This window comes from Aedes albopictus, chromosome 3 (genome assembly GCF_035046485.1).
Source record: "Aedes albopictus strain Foshan chromosome 3, AalbF5, whole genome shotgun sequence".
NCBI lineage: Eukaryota > Metazoa > Arthropoda > Insecta > Diptera > Culicidae > Aedes > Aedes albopictus.
The window spans coordinates 296449-319419 of NC_085138.1; the positions used below are offsets into that span (position 1 = coordinate 296449).

Sequence of the window (22971 nt, forward strand, 5' to 3'; positions counted from 1 at the left end):
GAATAAAACAAATAAATGGAATAAAATTAATTTCAGTTTGTGTTGTATTAATGTTGACGATGAAGAAAAACTTTATTTGTTCGTAAAATTGGTCCATGCCTGTTGTTTATGCTCATGTATGTCGTAGCGTTTGTAAAAGCTTACGTGATTTGAACTTTCATAGCATAAGGGGTCGTCCATAAATGACGTAGCTTTTTGGGGGGGAGGGGGTGTTCGTGATTTTGTGACGAAGTGTGACGATAGGGGGGGTAGGGGTTTATGATATGCTACGTAGCTTTCTACTAGGCCTATTGAAAAAAATATTTCATAATTAATATAACTTTTACTTGCATTAAGTATCATTATCCAACTAAAAAAAATATTGCATGATTTTTTTTCCATTCACAGTAATGTAAATAACAAATAATGGATAAACAAAAAATAAATGCCGGCTTCATTTCATAAGGCAGGCAGCTATCGGAGGCAACCACTGTATCTATGAAAGTGGTTTTGAAATCCTGCGTAAAGAATAATGTATTGTGTTTGCAGACAAAAATCAATTACGCTTAAATACTTCTCAAGACCAATAGTTTGCTGCTTGCTATAGGGCACTGCACGCCGCTAAGGTTGCAAAGGATTTTTTTTCTAAGTTTTTGGCATTACGGCATTATTCCAGGAATTCCTTATATAGTTACTACAGGACTTCCTCGAAGAATTCATCCAATAATTTCTTAAGGAGCTCCTCTAGCAACTTTGTAAGGAATTTCTCATTGTGTTCTTCATAGGTTTCCCCAACAGGGGAAGGATAACATTTCCACAGGAATTCCTACTGGGAATCCCAGAAAAAAAACTTCTGAAAACATTCCAAAAGAATCTGGAGGAATTTCAGAAGGAATCCCTGAAGGAACTTCCAGAAGAATTTCAGAAGGAATTCCTGGAACAATCTTGAAAGGAAATAGATAAATTTCAAAAGATGAGGAGTGAGAAGTATCTGGAGCAATTCTAGATGAAGCTTTCGGAGAAATCTTGAATAAACTTCTGGAAGAATCTTAGAAGGAGATATTTGTTGATTGTCAAAAGAAACTCCTGAAATTTCTGAAGAAAGCACAAAAGAAAAAAATTGAAAGAATCCCGTGAAGAATTCCTGAAAAAATCCCAGAAATAACTTTTGGGGAATCACGGAAGATTATCTTAACTCCTGATGAAATCTAAGAAAGAAAATCCTGGAGCAATTCCAGAAGCAACTATGGGAGGAATCCGTAAAGGGATTCCTCGTAGAATTCTAAGATATCCTGGAGGAATCCTGAATGAAGTGAAATGAGGGATGCCGAAATAAAAACTGGAGGAGTCCCAAAAAAAAACCATCCTGGACAAATCATAGAAGGAAGTCCTCGAGGAATCCCAGAAGAATCCAGGGAAAAATTCCTGACGGAATCCAAAAAAGAACACCTGGAGGAAACCCAGAAGCAACTCCTGAAAGGGTTTTGAAAGAATGCCGGAGGGGTTACCTGCCGAGGTCTTGGAATGAATATCTGAGTGAATTCCTGAAGGAAACCAAGAAGGAACTCCTGGAGGAATCCCGAAAGGAACTTCTTTAGGAAAGACAGAAAGAAGTTCTGATGGAATCTCAAAAGAAATCCCGGTTAAAATCCCTGTAAAGATGTCCAAATAAACTGCTGGTGGAAGAGAGGAGAAGAAAACCTTGAAAAAACTCCTGAAGGAAACCATGAATAAACTTTTAGAAAAACTCCTGAAGAAATCTTAGAAGGAGCTTTTGGGAGAATCTAAGAAGGAACTCCGGGATGAACTATTGAAGGGATCTTTGAAGAAACCCCTGAAGGAATACAATAAGGAGGAATTCTCTAATGGAATCCCAAAGAAAATTCATAGATAAATCCCAGAAGGAAATGCTGGAGGAATTAAAAAGGGAGACATTCTCAAAAATGGGAATTTCAAAAGAAACTTCTCGAGGAATTCCAAAATAAACTGCTGTAAGAATTTTAGAAGAAACTCCGGCAGGGTCCATCGAATGTCGTGGTGCATTTTATTCAAATGAAACCAATTTGATATTCTTAATAGATTTATTAGTGAGCAAACTAATATCTCCGGAAGAGCTTCTATGGTATATTGAGAGCATCAATTTCTGGTTCTTCAGCATCAAGCAGAGCGATGGTCGGTTTATTGTGTCATTAGCTTTGTTGATAATCTCCACTGGTTGCACCTATGGTCTTAACGTCGGCGATCTGAACCTGGCAGACGGTAATGTTTTCTTGCTATTTTCATAATATTCTATTAACATTCAAGTTAAAATTGAAATCAGAACTTAGTTCGAGTTTTTTTATATGAAAATTTTGTTGAGGGGGGGGGGGGGGGGTGTTTAACAAGCTACGTCGTCATTTATAGAGGGGGGTATTTGAATTTGTGACGAAATGCTACGAGGGGGGAGGGGGGTATCAAAAATCGCTTAAAAAAAGCTACGTCATTTATGGACGCCCCCTAATGCGAATTGCGCGTATCTTCTTTCTGGCGAATTACAGTCATACTGCAAATTTGTCGCTATGCATGAAAATCGCCATGCAGAAAATGTTGGCGCGATTTGGAATAATAGTCATCTAATTCAATAGTGGGACTCTTGAAAAGCGACACAGTTTCTTAGCGCAACGATTGCTTCAAATCGATCATTTCACTACAAGATCGGCTGGAAGACAGAAGTGCGCGAACTTAATTCGAAGTATCTACCAAGTTTGATTTGAGTTTGAGTTGAGTTTAAGTCAGTTTAAAGTGAATTGAAGTCTAGTTGAGTTTTTGGTGAAATTTATTCTCGAGTTTCGGAGGTTAAAGTAGTGAGTGAGTTTAAAAAAGTTATAAGTGATGTTAAACGTATTTCTAGGTGATTTCTTTTCTATTTAGAGGACGGACCGTGGTCCGCAAATTCGCGATTTCTGCAGTATATTTATTGGAATTGAACTACGAAAAAAGGTAATTAGTTCTAATTAAATCTAAAGTGCTTAAAAGTAACATAAATTGCTTTTGGACGTGTAGCGCCTAGCGCTTTTTTCGTACGGCTGGTTTTTTTTTTGTCGTCGTTCGGCGGTATCCCTCGCCGAATCGGGGTTTCGTTGGCGGATTGAGCCGCCAGTTTCGTCCGTGAATCATCATTTCCGACCCGTGTGCCCAGCAAAGGCCCGCCTTTCAGAAGGCTGTCAAACGGAGGCGCGAGTGAAGTCGCTCAACCATCTCCGTAGCGAAGTATTTCCGTCGGCCGCCAATCACCGACGGTAAGGCCCTTTTACGTCATACCCCGTGGGCCGGAATTAACGAGAGTCGGTTCGTAGCAGCGTGTCGCCAATCGCACGTCACGAACCCGGTCCGTATCCAGGAAGATAGAGGTCGCGGCATTCCCCGCTCGGTCATAGTTGGAAGCATAGTACGCGAAGCCGGGTCGCTGGGCTCTGTTTGCTCCTTTATTGACCGGAGAAAGACCATCCCGGGAATCGCTCGGCATCCGCCGAAGCCCTCTCGTTCGTCCAACAATCGGAAGCTTCCGTCTAGTCGCCACTCCCTCCGCACCGGTAGTTCGCAGTGTGTCAATCTCCAGCAGCACGAAATAATAAACGCTTTGTTGCTCTCGCTCTTTGTTACCAACAAACCCTTCCTGCAACAAACGGTGATTACTCGATGCGCGCAACAAAACAAATATCAACATCCAAGCGTGTAGTAACATTTCGGTCTTCTCGTTAGATTTTTCGACTGCTCTTATGGATTCAGTTACTTTCCAACAAAATAAGAACGTACAATCGCTCAAATCGAAATTTCAGTTGAAAACAGCTGAAAAATCACGAAATAAAAAATGCGTAAATAATATTGCTATGGATTTTGTTGCTGACAAAACGAACGTGATCTTTATTATATCTCGCCACCGTCGTAACAAAGCTTTGTTGCGGAGCCTATTTTGTTGCTTGTTTTTCATCTGCGGCAGCGGAATTTTGACACGCTGGTAGTTCGGCCATACCGCACACGGGTCCCATTGTTGGCGCTGCGCGCCAAATCGCAGCACGGACTCTTCGGCAGCCGCCATTCTGCTGTCGCCATTGTCGAACATCGAGGTGGTCACCATCGTCGAGTCGTCGAGCTACGCCACTCCATCATCGAGCATCGCAACACCAAAACCTGCGCAGGTATGTGAAGAGCTTTTAGTTACATGGCCATGTTTGCTCTTTTTCCATTCCGTACGTAATTATCCCGTCCAATACGAATGCAGTTGCTAAAATAAATAGTTAAAGTTTTGAAAAATAGTTCAGTTCCGTTACGTTTCACATTGCTTTTTAATAAGCATACTCACTACAGTCCGTTACGTTTTGATTCCGTTTCGCTCGTATGAGTAAGCATCCCTTCCGGTTTTCCATAAGTTCTTCTAGCCTGTGAAAGAGTTAAAGTTTAGTTTGCGCTTTCGAAGAAATTCTGCCGATATTTCCATGAACCGTTCAAAACCGTCCCTGAGTGAGAAAGTCTCTATCAAAGTCGGGCAAAATTAAACACGTCCGGTGGTCTCTCTTTGAGAGTGGCGTTTAAGCTACCGCGCTTTTAAAATTCCTCGTGAACAGTTTACGAACGGTTACAACTGCTGCGCGTAGTCTTGAGGCACTTCTACGTTACGCAGCTGCTCGATGTTGAGCCGCGGCGTTCGACTTAGACTTCGAATCTATATTCGCACTGCGGTATGTGCGGACATTGGTTATATCCGAGAAGAATTTACCGTCGATTAGAACATGGTCGATTTGGTTTTTTGTTTGATGGTCGGGTGATCTCCAGGTGGCTTTGTGGATATATTTGCGGGGGCAGAAGGTCCTTCGGACTACCATACCACGGGAGGCTGCAAAGTTTACGCATCGCTGGCCGTTATTATTTGATACGGCGTGCGGGCTGTTTCGCCCGATTACCGGTCTGTACATTTCCTCCCTTGCTACCTGCGCGTTCATGTCGCCGACAACGATTTTCACGTCACGCGGCGAGCAACCAGCGTATGTTTGCTCTAACTGCGCGTAGAACGCTTCTTTCTCGTCATCAGGCCTCGATGCTGTAGTTGAAGAAACGGCCCTAGTTTATCCTGAGACCCACAGCTTTACTTCACGTTTTTTGATTCGTGAATTTTAACTTAAGCTAATTCTTCTTACTTAACTTTTGAAGGAAGAACTCATATTTTTTAGTTTGCCGGGTGCGAGATGCGATCCTTGGACTGAAAGTCGCGTGTTTTCACAATCACAAGTTTGCTTTGTACTCTGTTTTAAGGTTATTCGAATGATTGAAAATATTTTAAAGAAGCTTTCCGAAAGAATTCTATATTTTGCTTATTACTAGGTGTTTATTTGAAAACTTTCCAGAAATAGCGACTATCTCTGAATTCTCAATCATTAGAAAAAGCTGTCAGAGTAGGCAACATTTGAAAATACATCGATGTATTTTTAATTCTCACGCAAACAATAATTTGATAATTGTAGGCCTCATTAATAAAGCTAAAATTAATATAATTTGTGGGAAATCAACGCGTTTCAAAATGTGAGCGACACCTATACAGCAGCATGGCATGTCAGGGTATTGTAAAATCCTGGGCTTTTAAGGGCTACAGCTAAGCATATTTTCAGCATTTTACTTATAAAAATCGTACGTAGGGGAACGAAAAATATTTTTCTTCAGCTCCAAGGAGGCGATACTTCGTAAAAGTTTGGGAAACACTGATTTAGACAGTCCCGACCAGGGATGGGAACACTCACTTGCAGAGAGTTACACTCACTTGATGTTTTCTCAGCTCAGAAGTGTGCAATCAAGAAATGGTGTATGGTCGACTTTTGCCTTGTGGTTTTGTCTTAAAGTTTGCCGAATAGAGTAGGTGTCGCACATGCATATCAAAGTCGTGACAGAGTTGCGAAAGCGACTCTCCACGAGGTGAGTGTAATTTACATTCACCTCGTGGAGAGTTGCCTTCGCAGCTCCTTCACGACTTCGGTATGCGTATGCGACCCCTACTCTACTCGGCAAACTTTGAGACAAAATCACAAGGCAAAAGTCGTCCATACACCATTTCTTGATTGCACGCTTCTGAGCTGAGAAAACATCAAGTGAGTGTAACTCTCTGCAAGTGAGTGCTCCCATCCTTGGTCCCGACTCGTTACCTAAATGGAGGTTTTGGTGTACTATACTTAGTAGTTCACAAGAGTCCAGTCATTAATTGAATATAAGGCATATGTTTCTGCTTGTTTCATGACAAATTCTAGCACAAGTACGTAGATTGTTATCCGATTGGTATGTAAAGCACTCAAATCCAGGTTCACCGTGTGCATTCGAGTAACTGCGAATCAATTAATGATGGCTTGAGGTGTTTTGCTGACACAACACGAGCAACCTTGTTTCACACACTACTCGATGGATGTTGGTTGATGCCGATGATGTTGATGGCGGTCGTAATGTTGGATGGGTCCTTAATTGAATGTTGCGGCCTGGATGGCTCTTCATAAGCACCATCATCATCGGCGGCATGGCCGGTGGCGTTCCGGAAACCAGGTTTATGTTGGGACCTATCGTCACAGTTGGAAACATCATTCACAGCGCCGGAGAGTCATCAGCGTTGGGTTTCGGTTCGGTTTATAGTCTGGCGATGGTGGAATTTATGACCAGTGTGAAATTTCCTACAATGATGAACACGACGACGAAGTCGATGATGATGATCGGTAACATGTAAATCACAGAACGTGCTTGGTACGCTCTAGAATAAACTTTATCGCCCATTTCAGAAAAAAAAGTCGACTGCATTTCAACCTTTTCAACATTACAAAGCTCGGCCAATGGTTATGACGAGAACGATGCTTCTTTTGTGGGATCATAAATACCGTTGTTCGAAAATACTTCTACGGTGACGAATCGCTTTTTTTATGCCACACGCGTCACTCACATTGGGAGAAATGTGCTTCTGCCGTCAGTTAACCACTGAAATTGATATTAAATTCAGTGATTTCCGACAACAATTTCGGTTGGGAATGGTTCACGCTTTATGGTCTCAGCATATTTTCCTCTGATTTTGGTCACAAATTTCCTTCTCGAAAGATGGGAATGAACCATTTGATCAATTGATGCACCACTTGACTCTAACTTCCCATCCAACGAAGAGCGATTTAAAAGCAGTTTGTTTTGGTAGGGGTATATTTGCTTTGACTTGGTAGGTATAATTTACGTGTTTGAGTTACATATTAATTTCTATATAAAGTTGCTAAATAAAACTTACCTTAAATTGTATATAAGCTTTACTTGAATGTTTTATTTGTTCAAGAAAGTTCGATTCAAGCAAAAAATTCTCAACAAGCATCCTACTTGAAAATCCCCCACAACACTAAAGCCTGTCGCGATAAAATTAGTTCACAGCAAAAAAAAAATCTTGTGATATCACATCATTTTCGCTGCACATCAGTCGCGTCGTAAAAGTGATGTAAACAATTACATCATTTTCACGCAACAAATTAGCCGCCGCAGCTTGAGAGAGGGTCTAGCAATCGCTAGAACCGGATCTATAGATGAATCATATATAAGTAAAATATTGACATGGATTCGTGCACTGATCCGTTGATTGTGAGGCATATCCCTTACCTCTCAGCAATTTCACCGAGTTAGAAGGAAGGTGATAAATATGATACTGCTTCTAGGTATCTGCTGAAACGGGTTTATCGACGCTTTCCGTTGCCAACCAGGGTGTACATGGTAAGTGTGATAATTGTTGGAAAACGATGTAATCGGCAGAAATTACATCCAAAAATGGATACATCGCCAGAAGTTACGCGCCTGGATATTACAAAATTATTTGCTGTGTTATTCGTTTGGGATATTTTCAGTATGTGTTAACACCCTGCATCCCAAACATATTCATTCATACCTTTCTGACTTGGGAAAAGCACTTTGGATTTACGTGTGGCAATTGGGTGTAGTATATTAGCCTTGTGGACAAAGCGCTCTGCAGACGGCGGGTTCAATCAATGAGTTTAATCTTTGGTCGAATTGAGCTTTTCGCGAAAAAAATTCAAATTTAAGTAAGAGACGAACCAGCCAAGGGCTGAAAGTCTCTCTAATAAAGACAAATCAATCAATCAATCAAATTTAAGTAAATAATAACTGGGGTGGGGGGGGATATCTCGCAAGAATATATGAAAGGCTGGCTAAGCTCTTGTGAAGAAGTAGAGCCGAAAAGATGAAAACAGCACAAGCAAAAGAAGGGTGTCCGACAAACCTTCTATCGCAAACGAAAACACATCAAAATTTTATGATCTTTCTGGAAAGTGGAGAAGTTATCGGAACCGTTCCACGATTGCAGCTTGTCTTAGTTAAATTCAGTTAAATCACTGTACCGATGGGAAGGGTGCTTCCCTCATATTATCCGGAATTACTTTGCCTTCTGGATTGAAGTCATAAATATTCTGAAAACCAAGTTCAGAAGTGATAGTTGTACAATTACAACCCCAAATTTCACCAAAAAAAAAAGCAGCATTACATCTAATGCTCAAAAAGTCCACTGCGTTATCAATAATACATTTTTTTGAAATAAATTTAGAACTTAGAGCTGCTATTATAAAAAGTAAAAAAAAGCGTCGCTTTATATTCCAGCATCCTGGAGTTCTGCTTCCGCCTCCAGATGGTGTGGCTGGTGGCACAGATGAAAATTAAATTTTATGTTAATTTTTGCTTTTTTCTTCCACCCACGCAGTCTCGCCATTATTGTACGTTGATGTCGATACGCTATTTAACATTTGATTAGCAGAGAAAAACGTGCCGGTAACAATGGAAAATTTGGAGTCTACCGATGCGCAAGAGATTGAAAGGGAGTCTGTTAGAGCGGAAAAAAAGAAAGGAAAAAGGAAGAAATTTAGCGGTCGATCCGAAGTTAATTTAATTTTATGGCTTGAAGAGTAAGATTTTTATTGTTCATCTACGAGGTAATCGATTCAATGGTTTTGCGGCCGTAGATGTTCCTGCGTGTACTGTGTTGTACATACTATAGTAATGATGCTTTTGCAACGCAATGATGTGTAAATAGTAGTCTATGTGATGGTGCATTAGTTTTTGATTTCGACTGTGATGGTGGTCTAAAGTCAAAAATAGGTCGTTTTTTGAGGGTTTTTATCTAATTCCCGTCTATCGAAGTACCGAGCAATAATGATCGAATTTCTTATTGCACCTCACCTAACGCCTCATGGCCAATTTAGTAGGGTAAAAGCACTAGACTTCGCCCCCTTCACACAAATTCCATTTTTCAAGGGCGTAGCCAGCTTTTCGGTCAGGGGGGCAAGCATCCTTTGCAAATTTGAACCTACTGGCTTTTCTAACTAAACGCAACACGATGAAATTGAATATAATAACATTACATTCTAAAGGCAGTATTTAACCCTTCATCAGTCACTTTGTACAATACTTTGAATAAAGCTCGCCTGTTCTACACAAATCAACGTGGTGCTGTTAGCGGTGACCAATTTCTGGAAGATTAAGGATTTTAGGATTACTCGGGCATTGTTTCTTCTGGAGTTCAGATTTTTTTATGATATCTTCAAAACAATCATAAGAAATTATAGGCAAACTCTTTTGGGAATTACCAACTCTTTTGAGGACTAACCCAGAGTTTTCTTTATGATTTCCTTAAACAATGTATTCCAAGAGAACATAATGAAAACCCGTCCGATGACTTTTTTTTTTCAAAATGTCTACATAATGGCTTCCGTGACTAATTGGAGTTCTTTCTGCTTATTATCAATCTTGGAATGTCCTGGACCTCTGTTCCTCTAAGAAGAAACTTTCAGTTGAATTGTTCCAAGTACATGCTTGTCGAAATCTCCCTAAAGATTGCTTTATATACTCATGTACTGCAGCAATACTGCATATACTTATCTTAGAGCATAATCCTATAGAAATGAATTTATAAAGAATTCTAATAAAAGCCTTGAAATTATCACTGGAGGAAACCCTCGAGTTATTCCTGTGAGAATTCCTGAAAGAAATGCCTAGAGAAATTCTTGAAGAATTTTGTTGCATGTATTTTCGGAGAACTATCAAATAATGGAATTTTATAAAGATCCTGGAATTCATTCAAAAAAAAAAAAGTCTGGAGAAATTTAAGAAAGGATTCCTAGAAAAATACTTGGTGCATTTCCTAGAGAAATTCCGGGAGAAATTCCTGGAAAAATTCCTGAAGGGTTCCCTGGAGAAATATCTGAAATCACTTTTGGCATGTAAGTTCTTATGTGTTTAAAGTAAGTCACAATGACTTCTACGCAACCAGAACCTGTGGTGCCGTACATAAGTGACTCTTTTGTGGCATGTATGTGGCTTGGAATAATCACTGGAGGACTTATTGTCTGTTTTTTTTAAATAATTTCTATAGGAATCCCTGAGTAAACTTCTGAACATCCGCGCCAACTTGTGATGTAGTTGGGAGGGCAAGGCCTCTCAAAATCAAAGAAATACTATCAAAATCGATGCAGTTTATCCAAATTAGGCATACTCACGTGAAAATTAGCGCATTTAGTCGAAAAAAGTTGCCATTTGTTCAATTTTGAAGAGCTTTGCCAACACCCCGCCCCCCCCCCCCCCCCCCCCACCTACGTCACAAGTTGGCGCGTATGCTTCTGAAGAAACTGCTGGAGGGGTTCCTGAAAGAATCCCTGGCTAATTTCGTGGATCCTGTATGCATCTTTTTTTTTTTTAATTATCTTCCAATACTAGTCACTGGAGGAATTCCTCCAGAAATTCTTGAAGTAATTAAAATAAAAATCATCAGGTAAACCTGGAAACATTCTTGGGTACATCCCTGAAAAAGATGATTAAAGGTTTTTTGAAATTTCTGAAGGAACTTCACAATGAATTTTTGAAGAGAAACTGAGAGGAATTTCTGAAGAAACCACTTTAGGTATTCTTGGAGCAATCCCTGGAAGAATTCCCGGAGCAATCCATGGAGGAATTTCTGAAAATATACCTGTTGGAATTCTTGGATTATTTCTTGTATGAGAATCAGCAGGAATTCCTGGAAAATTCCTGGAGAAATTCTTGGAGCAATCCCTGGAAGAATTCCTGGAGAATTCTCCAGAGGAATTCTAAGAGAAACTCCTGGAGAAATTTCTGTAAAAAATCAGGAAGGAATCCCTAGAAAAATTTCTGACGAAATCCTTGAAGGAATTTTTAGAGAAATTCCTGAAGCAATTCCTGGAAAAGTATCTAGAGAGAATCCTGAAGGAATTCCTGGATGAATTTCTGAACAAATTGCTGGTGTAATCCCGGGAGGAATTCCTGGATGAGCACCAGCAGAAATTCCAGGAGAATTTCCTGGAGATATCTCCAAAGGAATTCTGGTAGAAATTAGATTTCTGAAAAATACCTTGAGTAGTTCCAGGTGGATTTTCTGGAAAAAATCCTTGGAGGAATTTTTGGAGGATTTCTTGGAGGAATTTTCGAAGAATTTCCTGGAGGAATCTCTGGGAAAATCCCTGGAGAAATTCTTGGAGAAATCTCTGGAAGAATCCTTGGAGGAATTCATGGAAGAATGCAAGGAGGAATCCCTAAAAAAAAATACTCTGAAGAAATTCGTAGAGGATTTCCTGGAGAAATTCTTGAAGAAATTGTTGACATAATTTCTGGAAGATGTTCAGGAACGATTCCTGCAAAATTCGTGGAGGAATTCTTGAAGAAATTCCTGGGGTAATTTCTGGAGGAGTTCCTACAGAAATTACTGGAGGAATGCCTGCAGGAATTCCTAGAGGTATTTCTGTGGAAATTGCTGAAGGAATTCCTGAAAGCTTCTTCTTCTTCTTCTTCTTCTTCTTCTTCTTCTTCTTCTTCTTCTTCTTTTACTTCTACTTCTTCTTTTACTTCTTCTTTATGACTCTACGTCCCCACTGGGACATGGCCTGCCTCGCTTCAGCTTAGTGTTCTTTGAGCACTTCCACAGTTATTAATTGAAGGGCTTTCTTTGCATGCCATCGCATGAATTTGTATATTGTGAGGCAAGGACAATGATACACTATGCCCAGGGAGTCGAAAAAAGTTTCCCGACTGGAATGGGAATCGAACCCGCCGTCTCCAGATTGGCGATCCATAGCCTTAACCACTAGGCTAACTGGAGACCAGGAGTTTAGACTGACTGTTACATGTAAATGAGTGCTCCTCCGTGATTGATCTTTAGAATTGAATGATTGAATAAGAGCCTCAATTCAATAATTATCAAAGAGCAATTTAAGCAGTTCATACATTTTGGATTATGGAATACCGGCGCCGGCCAAGTCCTTACAGTTAGTTGACAACAGAAAGGAATATTAGAGTGTGATGATTGATGCTACTAGAGACCGAGAGCACTCTGTGTCCCCATAACTAGTACAGATGGGATATTCGTTAGTAAAGTAGGATGTAAGATCTGGGAGTCTCCTTTGGTCGGTGATGCTAACCATGGATCGGGGATATATTTAGATGATAGATTGCGTTCTGATTACTCTGAACTTCTGTTCTAGCGATGGCTATAAACTTTTGGATATACATGAGTTGTATATGTAGAGAAAATAAAGAGAGAAAGTAAATAGAGTCAGGATTTGTTAAACACAAAGCCACCCACTTTACGCCCACCGTAAATTCTCTGTTGTCTTTCAACCAATTCAGTTCATTTTTGGAAGGTAACTAGCTTACGGTATGCTGCAACTACACACAACAAATGAGATCATCGGATGTAAGGTAGCCGAAAAATCGTGGTGGACACAAAGTAGGAGGAAAGGTACGGTCCATCAGAGATTGAACCTAGGACCATATGTATACGAGTCAGATGCGGTAGCCAGTAGACCCTCAAGTGCGTTAGTGTAATAACTGGACAATTATTGTCAAAAAAGCCCACACCACCACACAACAAAGAGGCAATACAAGGTTTGCCGGGTCAGCTAGTACAAAATAAAATGATTTTACTCCTGCTGACAATTGTAAACGTGCCCCATGCGGGTGATCCTTTTGGCAAGCGGCTGCTTTGTTACGGTTGTCTTCGTCGTACGCAAAGCAAGAAAAATTGCCAACTCGTAAGTGGAGTAAAATTGAAACGTGAAATTTTGCGTTATTAATCGATTTTCAGTGGATGATTGCTTCATCTTTTTACTTTGATCTGATGAACCATTAGCAAAAGTACGTTGGATTATCTGTAGTTATTCGCTATTTTCCATATGATATTATGATGGGAATTAGCGCATATGACGAAGTAAATTTTTATCCTATTCAACAAGTTTAGGTTAAGTTTACAGAGACGAAATTTCATTTCGGTCACATGCTTTTCAAGAAAGATTTAAGGATGTTTTCTGAAACGATAACATTTTATTACCTTGAAAGATACATATCAGTAACGGTACGAATAGAAACTACGAAGCACTTTATTTTTAACACGTCCTACGTTTTGTGATTTATGCATCGTTTGAGTAATACATAATCCAGTTGCGTTCAGTTGCTGGAAGTCAATCAAGAATTTACGTATCGTGAAAAAGGGATTATTGATTACACATCAGATACAATATTGTCGTTCCTTTACTTATAACCACCAAACATTGATCCGCCAAATGGCTCAAAGGCAATCCTTTTCAACGTCGTTGGCATGATGCAAAATGATTTATTTCAACAACGTGCCAATCAGAGTATGCTTCATCACCGATACACCGCGACCCCATAACCTGTAATTTTCTCCTGTATCAGCAACAGCGGAAGCGCCTCTGGTTTTAAAATCTCACGGCTCACACAACCATTACCGACACATCATGAGCACTGAGCAGCATTAAATTCCCAAGAAACCACATTTATTTACATACGTCGTTCGTTGCCATCAGCACCAGCAGCAGCAGCAGCAGCAGCAATCATTCAGCCGTTCTTCTGCTGATGAATTCTGACGAATAAATTATCCGGAGGAAAAAAGCTCCTTTCGATTGTTTGTCAGCATTAACTTGCGAGTTGCTGCTTGCATAAATTTGGCAATTGAAGAATAATATACTTCTGAAGCTGGCCTTCTGATTCCGAAGCCCAAATCAGTTCTCTTGTCGTTTGTACATTCAATTTTAATTTTTATAAGATTTTTTTTCTTTTTGCGTTTCTCGTACACTAAGTGTACTGGAAAGGCTATATGTTCACTCCAAAAATGACTTTTTGATAGAAGGCCCGGAGGGTCGAGTCACATATACCAATCAACTCAGCTCGACGAATTGAGGTGATGTCTGTGTGTATGTATGTGTGTGTGTGTGTATGTGTGTGTACAAAATAAACTCACATCACTTTTTGGCAGTAAACCTCAACCGATTTTAATGACCGACGGTTCATTCGACGCGGAATCTGGCCCCATTGTTTCCTATTGAAAATGGTTTGGATTGGTCCAGCCGTTCCGGAGTTATGGCCATTTAGGTGTTCCGGATCGGTACCCCAGGGAGAGGCTAGATATGAAAATGCTACAAAACCATGCATGCGACATATCAGACCACGGCTATTTCGATAACCTGACGAACGGTTAGCAGGAAAATACTCTCAGTCCATATCTGAACCAGTAGTATTCCGGAATCGGTTCCGGATGTCCCGCCGGAAGTGGCAAAATATAAAAGTGAGCCGAATCCATGCATGCGACACATCAAATAGCGGCTATTTCGATAACCTGATGAACAGTGAGCAGGAAAATAGCCTTTGACCCAGAAGAGACTACCGGTAGTGTTCCGGAACCGGTTCCGGGTGCCCCGCCGGAGGTGGCCAAATATAAAATTGAACCAAACCCATGCATGCGACACATCAAATCGCGTCTCTATAGATAACCTGATGAACGGTTAGCAATAAAATGGAATCAGACTATATTTAGGAAAACCAGTAGTATTCCAGAACCGGTTCCGTGTGTCCTGCCGGAAGTGGTCAAATGTAGATGGGAACCAAACCCATGCATGCGACACATTAAATAGCAGCTTTTACGATAACCTGAAGAACGGTAAGCAGGAAAATAGCTTTAGATCACAGCAGAGACTACCGGTAGTGTTCCGGAACCGGCTCCGGATGTCCTGCCGGAAGTGGCCAAATATAAAAGTGACCCAAACCCATGCATGCGACACATCAAATAGCGGCTTTTTCGATAACCTGGTGAACGGTTAGCAATAAAATGGAATCAGACTGTATTTAGGAAAACCAGTAGTATTCCGAAACCGGTTCCGTGTGTCCCACCGGAAGTGGTCAAATGTAGATAGGAAACAAACCCATGCATACGACACATTAAATAGCAGCTTTTTCGAAAACATGAAGAACGGTAAGCAGGAAAATAGCCTTAAACCACAGCAGAAACTACCGGTAGTGTTCCGGAACCGGCTCCGGATGCCCCGCCAGAAGTGGCCAAATATGAAAGTGACCAAACCCTTGACAAAATCCATGCATGCGACACATCAAATAGCGGCTTTTTCAATAACCTGGTGAACAGTAAGCAGAAAAATAGGCTAAGATTACAGCAGAGACTACCGGTAGTGCTCTAGAAACAGTTCCGGATGTCCAGACGGAAGTGGTCAAATGTAAAAGTGAACCAAATCCATGCATGCATCACATCAAATCGCGGCTCTTTAGATAACCTAATGAACGGTTAGCAAGAAAATGGTTTCAGACTATATTTGAGACAACCAGTAGTATTCCGGAACCGGTTCTAGGTGTCTTGCTGGAAGTGGTCAAATGCATATAGGAGCCAAACCCATGCATGCGACATATCAAACCACGGCTTTTTCGATTAACAGGATAGTTTACAAAAAAATAGACTCAGATCACATTAGAGACTACCGGTAGAACCCATTTTGTATGTCCCACCAGAATGACCAAAATGTAAAATGAAACAAATACATGCATGCACATCAATTTTCGGCTTTTCAGAAAACCTGTTGAACAGTAAGCAAGAAACTAGTCTCAGACCATATTTGAGACAATAGGTACAGTCTTGAAACCAGTTCCGGGTATCTCACAGGAAGTGGTAATAACAGTTAAAATAATCGATGCAAGCGATAAATATGTGTAAAGTGATTTTTGGCTGTGAAATAAATTATATTTTTAAGCTTGTTATTATCGTCTTGGTATTGATGGGTCTCCAGTAATAGTAAAGGTGGTCACGCAGTGAACTAAGAGGTCTGATATTTTTCAGCTCTGCCTATAAATTTAACATAACACCGGAAATATGTGCCATCAGTAAGCTTCCCAACTCGACGGTGGCTTGGATCAAATTCTTGCTTTTATGAATAAAGTATTCACATGATTCAGGATGCTTACATCGACGGAAAGATCATGAGTAGTTATTCACGAGAAAGGCACTATCACCACTAGGTGGATTATTCCGGGTTTTTTTTTTGGTAACATAGGCAATAGAAAAGCTTCCAATAAATTTCGTGATTTTCCAAGGATTATAGCAAACTTTCGACTTATTTGGTCGAACGCAATTTCACAGACAAACAGACTGGCAGTATTTCCACCGACCACGCTTTCAACGATCATTTTGAATCGTGTAAGTTGTAATATTCACAAGTAGAGGCGCACGCATCTTTTTTCTTCACGTTTGACGTTTCACACTAGTGTCTTATGCTGGAGATGTTGCACAACGCAATGTGTCGTGAAACATTTTCACCAGGCAGGTGGTGACAGTGTAAACCGGGCGATGAACTTTCAAGAAAATTGTTCTAGGTTACGTCTGTTAGCTTGTCTGTGACTATGCGGTCGAATACTGTGTGTTGCCGAACTACAACTACAACTAATGCCGTAGAGTTAGTTACCTGCAGCTAAGTAACTTGAAGGAACTACATATTTTGCATGTGTACATAGTGTGACAGGCCCATCTGTCCAAGGAAGTAAAAGAAACCCCCATTACGAAAAGTTTCTGGATCAAACGGGAATCGAATCCGTCTACCTCAGCGAGGCTATGATTCCTAAAACCTCGACTTTTCCGCAAATTAATTAACTTCTACTACACTTCAAAGGAAATGAGAGCATGTTTTTTTTATATGCAAGGCAATTTTTTCATGATGCACATTATCAAAATGTATAGAAAGAGCACTCCTTGGGGGGAAATAACCACATTTGGCCCTATTACCGTATTTCCTTACAGAAAAATGTCTTATATGCCTTCATAGGGTGGATCATTATTATTTATAATAATATACTTGATCCATTCATAAACATTAAAAACAACTGAAAATTCATGTTTATTATTTACGCTTTTGCTTCAGTTGCAGTATCGTCTAGAATTCGAGTTAGACATTATAATCCATTCAACGACTACTTGGCGATAGAAACCCTCCACACATGTGACGAACAATTGAGATCATCGAACCTCTTGGAAAACTTCGGGCGAATAATGAACCAATTATGATGGCATATTATGGCAGCAGCAGTTGATTTTTAATTAAAACTTTTCGTTCTCCCTTCTCCAGCTGAAAGCACTTGGCCAGAAACTGCTCAAGTTTCTCTATAAATTTTTAAGAGCTTGTATTCTTATTTCCTCTCTCGCTATCCTACTCGGGTGGTCTCTGGTTTGGTGCTGCTGAAAAATTTCCCACTTTTTCTGACAATGATACCTACGACGAGAGACGAGATTTCATTCACAGAACCACAAAGCCCTTCACTGCAACAAGTTTGTTAAATTTTTCACCAGGGACACTCCTCCGGTTTCTCCGCGTTTGGCATTCATTGTTTGAATCCTCGTGATGGTGCGAAGCAGTCACATTGAAAGCAATCCTGTCATTATGACGACTACTAGAGAAAACTAAGTTTCAGAAAAGTTTTCGTTGTGCAAATGGAAGGGCTATGATTGGAACATTTTTTCTCGTACAAGTGAAGATAGGGTATTGGTTCCCTTATTAAGCATGTGGCTCCCATTTTCATCCTACGAAAAACAAAGGATTGAGGCGGTGTTTGCTTTGTTTCTTATTTTTGTATTTTTTGTTAGAAGTGAGCACCCTTGAAAACAAAAAGAACGGAATCAATCGGTGCCATAGTCGCTTGTTTTCGAATAGGATGAATATAGGAGCGTGAGATTACGGATGGCACACGTACCCTATCTTCAAATCGCGGAAATTGCACAGAATAATATGATACGATAGTTTGCCCGAATAATCCAACTGTGCTTGTTTGCAGGTCTTTAACCTGTTGGTGATTCGTCGGTATTCATACTAATCATCCATAAAATTGCTCCTAAATAAACTCATCATTCAAGATTCGTTCGCGATGTACACGATACCAAAAACACAGACAAACAGACGCAACACTTGCGAAATTTCCATCGACCACGCTTTTAACGATTATTTTGAACCTTCATAGTTTTGGCTTTCACAACCAGAGGCGCGCGCATCGTTATTCTTTGCGTTTGACGTTTCACACTAGCGCCTTCTGTTGACGATATTGCACAACGCAGTGTTTCGTGAAATATTTCCACCAAGCAATGGCAGTATGAAGTGGGCGATGGATTTTCACAAAAATTGTTCTAGTCTGGTACGTCTGTTTGTCTGTGCCTAAAATTTGACTCAAGGCTGACGCAAAAGAGTCGTAAAAATGTGTGACATTTGATTTACGATGGCGCCCGCTCAGTTCTCAAGTAATCCATCAAAGGCAAATGATTTCGGTTCGCCTATAGTAAGAAGTCGAATGACAAGCAGGTTGTGTTTGTTCTTGGCGCCATCATAACCACAGCTACCGGTGTAGAAGAGCAATTATTGTTCGAGGCTAATTTCCATTTCTAAATTTATTACTTTGTTTTATGGATTGATGTGTTTGCATGGTTTGGGACTTGGTGTACTGATGAAACGGTCTTAGTTTCACTGAAACGTATTACGAATGGAAGACTACGAAAAAAAACTCCAAACATTCAGTTTATCACAAATACGTTAATATACCGCTAGATGAGTACTATCCATTCCGTTCTAGTTAGTTTAAAAAAATAAATCTATCGAGCCACAGGCAACAGTATCGGATCTCAAACAAACATGATCTCCGTTATTAAACGGAACGAATAGTGAACCGGAAACACTGACCTTATCTCGAATCGTTGCAATGGGCAACACCGTACGGTCATATTCGAGGTTTTTTCACTCACTTTCTCCGGGACATATTCAGAGCTTATTAGTCGAGCAGCATATTATTTGCTCTGCTTCGCTGCACCCTAAAGGCGCCGCACATTAAAGCGAATTTAAATTAGAACGAAAGCAAATGGAAATTACAAATTTTGCGGTTGGCTAAAGCTGAGCGAATTTCTCTGAGAATTTTAACAGGACCGGTATTTGAAAGATACTGTTAATTGAAACTTAGACATCTGAAGACAGTATTTACACAGACAAACAGACGTAACACCTTGAACGATTTTCATGGAAATCCATCACCCAGTTCACACTACCATCACCTGGTGGAAAAGTTGCACGAATTACTGTGTTGTGCAATATCGTCAACAGAAGGCGCTAGTGTGAAACGTCAAACGCATAGAAAAACGATGCGCGCGCCTCTGGTTGTGAAAGTCACAACTATGAAAATTTAAAATGATCGTTTAAAGCGTGGTTGATGGAAATTTCGCAAGTGTTACGTCTGTTTGTCTGTGGTATTTACTTCTGGACTAATGTGTTATGACTCGTAACTAGTACATAGCACCTAAAACTAATTTGAATATAAATTTAATGCCGACCTCAAGGCTGACACATCATTTCGTTTAATTCTAGAATGCTGACACATCATTCTCTCTTCACTTAAGAGTTTATCGTTCTAGTGTCTGTTAATGGCTAGCAGCTTCAGTAGCACAGCACGCAACAGTTAGTTTGAATTGGCGGGTAGCCTAGTTTTGCAAATTAAATAGTATCGAATGACATTCTACTTTTAAATGACCTTCTTGCTGCACTCCACATTTTTCATTATTCTGTGCGTCGTTTTTAATATACACCGTATCTACTAACGAGAGTAGTTGATACTTCCTCCCTTTTTACCACATTTGAGAACATGCATGGAGTTGGAGCAAACAAAATTGATGGGCATCCTTTTATTCATCATTATTGCCTCAATTTGTATAGTTACCATGCTTTAGAAGCACAGTTCATACTGCTTGGTCATGCCAACTTAGAGCGTTAATGATTAATCATAAATTTAATCATGATTAATGCTTAAGATTAATCAAAAATCATTAATCATAATCACTAAAAAATATCGCTTAATCATTAATCATTAATCTTAATCACACAGCTGACGCAATTTAATCATTAATGAGTAATCATAATCATAAGAAAACAAATTTAATCAATCTTTAATCATTCATCACAAAAAATGGTTCATCATATAAAATATATGATCCACTTTGAATTAGTTGAAATGCTGTTCTGAATACTTACGTTTTTTATGCAGATTATTTTTCATGCACTTTCCATTTAAGCACCTTTTGTATGTCCTATAATATTGTACATAAAAATGTTATAATGATGGTAACTATATGGCAACGGCGGCCAGGGGACGTTTATGGGAACGTTCAAAGGGGATCAAAAAGGTGCTTCAGCGAGGCACCAGGAAATCTCAGAATGATGCTCGATGATAGCTACAGGTGTCGGTTGACCTTCTCTGCTATTTATCTGAGAGTTGAACTTGGTTCACCATCCGTTTGTTGGTGTACCTGTAAAAGTATCTTTTAAAATGTTCCCAAATTAATAACGAATAAAACTTTAGGCGCTGAAGAAGGTCCCAACAAAGGCCGAAACGTTGGCGAAGATTTAAAAGAATCAACACAAGGTTTCTTTGACTGTAATGCCGAAAAATGTCAACGAACAACAACACCAGTTGTGCCACCAAAATTGCGTATTGAAACATATTGAGTAAATTTATTTAGCAATAGTTTCTTCATGAATTACTTTAGGGCTGTTTCCAAAAAAAAATCTACAATATAATTCCTCCAGCAATTTCTCCAAGGATACATTCAGATTTTGCTGTCAAAAATCCTCCAAGAATGCCTGCTGGGATTCCTCCAGAAATTCTCATCTCCCCAGACTCCCAGAAATCCATCCTGTGGTTCTTTTTTTAACAAGGATTGCTGTAGAAATTCCTCTTGGATTTCCTCCACAATTTTTCTGGTATTATGACTATTATTACTAGGAATTTCTTGCTTGTATTCCTCCAGTAATTCTGACGTAATTCAAATATTCATGGGTTTCTCCTACTTAGGTTTAAAAACTATCCCTGGAATTGCCGCAGGACTGCTACTGGGGTTTCTCTAGACCATAAGTTCCCAAACCTTCAGGTGAGCGACCCCTTTTTGCCAGCAGACTTACGTTTTGCGATCCACCATAGAAATTTCCACATTTGTTGGCTGTTACAGTAAAATATTCGACTGTCCCTCGCGACCTCCTGGTAAAGGCCGACGACCCCTCTGGCAAGTCGCGACCCACAGTTTGGGACATTTTGAATAGAGATCTATGAGATTTTTTCTGGGTTTCCCATGCAATATCTGCAGAGAATCCAACAGGCCTGGAGGACTCTAAAGAGCAATATTTAGAGAAATTCCTGCTGAAAATGCTCGAAAATCTCAGCGAAAATTCCCGAAAAAATTCTGGAAGGAATTTTTGAAGAAATCACTGCTGTTCACTGGATGTAATGCAAGAGAAATTCCGATAAAAATCTTTGAAGAAGAATCCCAGGAAGAAATCCTGGAGGCATTCTAAGAAGATTTATCCGAGGAACCCCAGCAATCAACACTAATGGAATTTCTGGAGAAATATTTTGAGAAATCCTCTTAGAATCATCGCATTCCTTAGAAATACGTCATGAAATTCTGGTAGAAATTTATGCTGGGATTCTTCTATTCATTAATTCAATGATTCCTCCAGCAATTGCTCCGATGAATTCTTTAGGGATTTCTTCATTGATTTCTCTAGAAATTCTTCTCGGAAAACCTCCAAGAACTATTGCAGGGATTCTTTCAGGAACTTCCACCAGAATTTCTTTAATCATTCTTGCTGGAATTTCACAAGCATTTCCAAATGGTATTTTTGCAGTTTTTTTTTATTCCTTGTTGGATAACTACTAACTCACTGCGACCTGTTGATAGATCTATTGTGATGCAGTTATTGGAATCCTCAGGAATTCTCCAAGAATTGCGGTATAATTTCCGTCATGAATTGCTTGAGGAATCCCAGCAAAACTTCCCACCCCGAATTCCTCGAGTAATCCCATCAGCATTTCAGGAGAGCAATTTCAACATAAATTCTCAAAGGATTCTGAAGAAGATTTCCAGTAGGGAAAAAATGAATTCCTGGAAGAATCCCTTCAGGCATTCTTGGAAGAATCTCTAGTGAAATTCTGAAGAAATTTCTGTAAAAAATATCTAATCTAGTTTCCGGAGGAACCTATAGGAAGTTACAGCAGTTACAGGATGAATCCTACCAAGAATAATTCGAGGAATGCCAAGTCTCCAGTTAGACTAATGGTTAAGGCTATGGATCGCCAATTCGGAAACGGCGGGTTCGATTCCCGTTCCAGTCGGGAAAATTTTCTCGACTCCCTGGGCATAGTGTATTATTGTACTTGCCACATAATGTACAAATTCATGCAATGGCAGACAAAGAAAGCCCTTCAATTAAAAACTGTGGAAGTGCTCAATAGTGTGGGTCATCGGAACCGTTTTCTCAGATCAAAGCTTTTTTGGTTCCGTTTCTGGTCCTGAGTATCTGTGGAAAATTTGAGCACGATCGGTTGCGTCTACACTTTGCGCATTGCAATTGAAATTTGTATGGGATTTTGTATGAGAAAACATACTTTTTGCATTTTTGTCATAAGTTGAAAAAGTTTGTCTGAAACTTTTTAACCGATACTATTATGTTTCCAGTTCAAAACCGAATTAGCGACATTTTTTCTTTTACTTCCGCTGCTTTTGCCTTACGTTAAACACAATGTCGGAAGTGGGGCGCTGTATTGTACACCTGGTACTCTATACAGCGCCCCACTTCC

The 22971-nt window shown here is 39.9% G+C and overlaps 1 protein-coding gene across 1 annotated transcript in view; it reads left to right on the plus strand.

The window, feature by feature from the left end:
- Positions 1-22971, plus strand: part of LOC134289594 (uncharacterized) — a 54287-nt gene that overhangs the window by 13235 nt on the left and 18081 nt on the right. The window contains exon 5 of the mRNA XM_062855620.1: positions 4034-4157. Within this exon, the coding sequence (XP_062711604.1) occupies positions 4034-4157 (124 nt within the window). The remainder of the gene's footprint in view (positions 1-4033; positions 4158-22971) is intronic.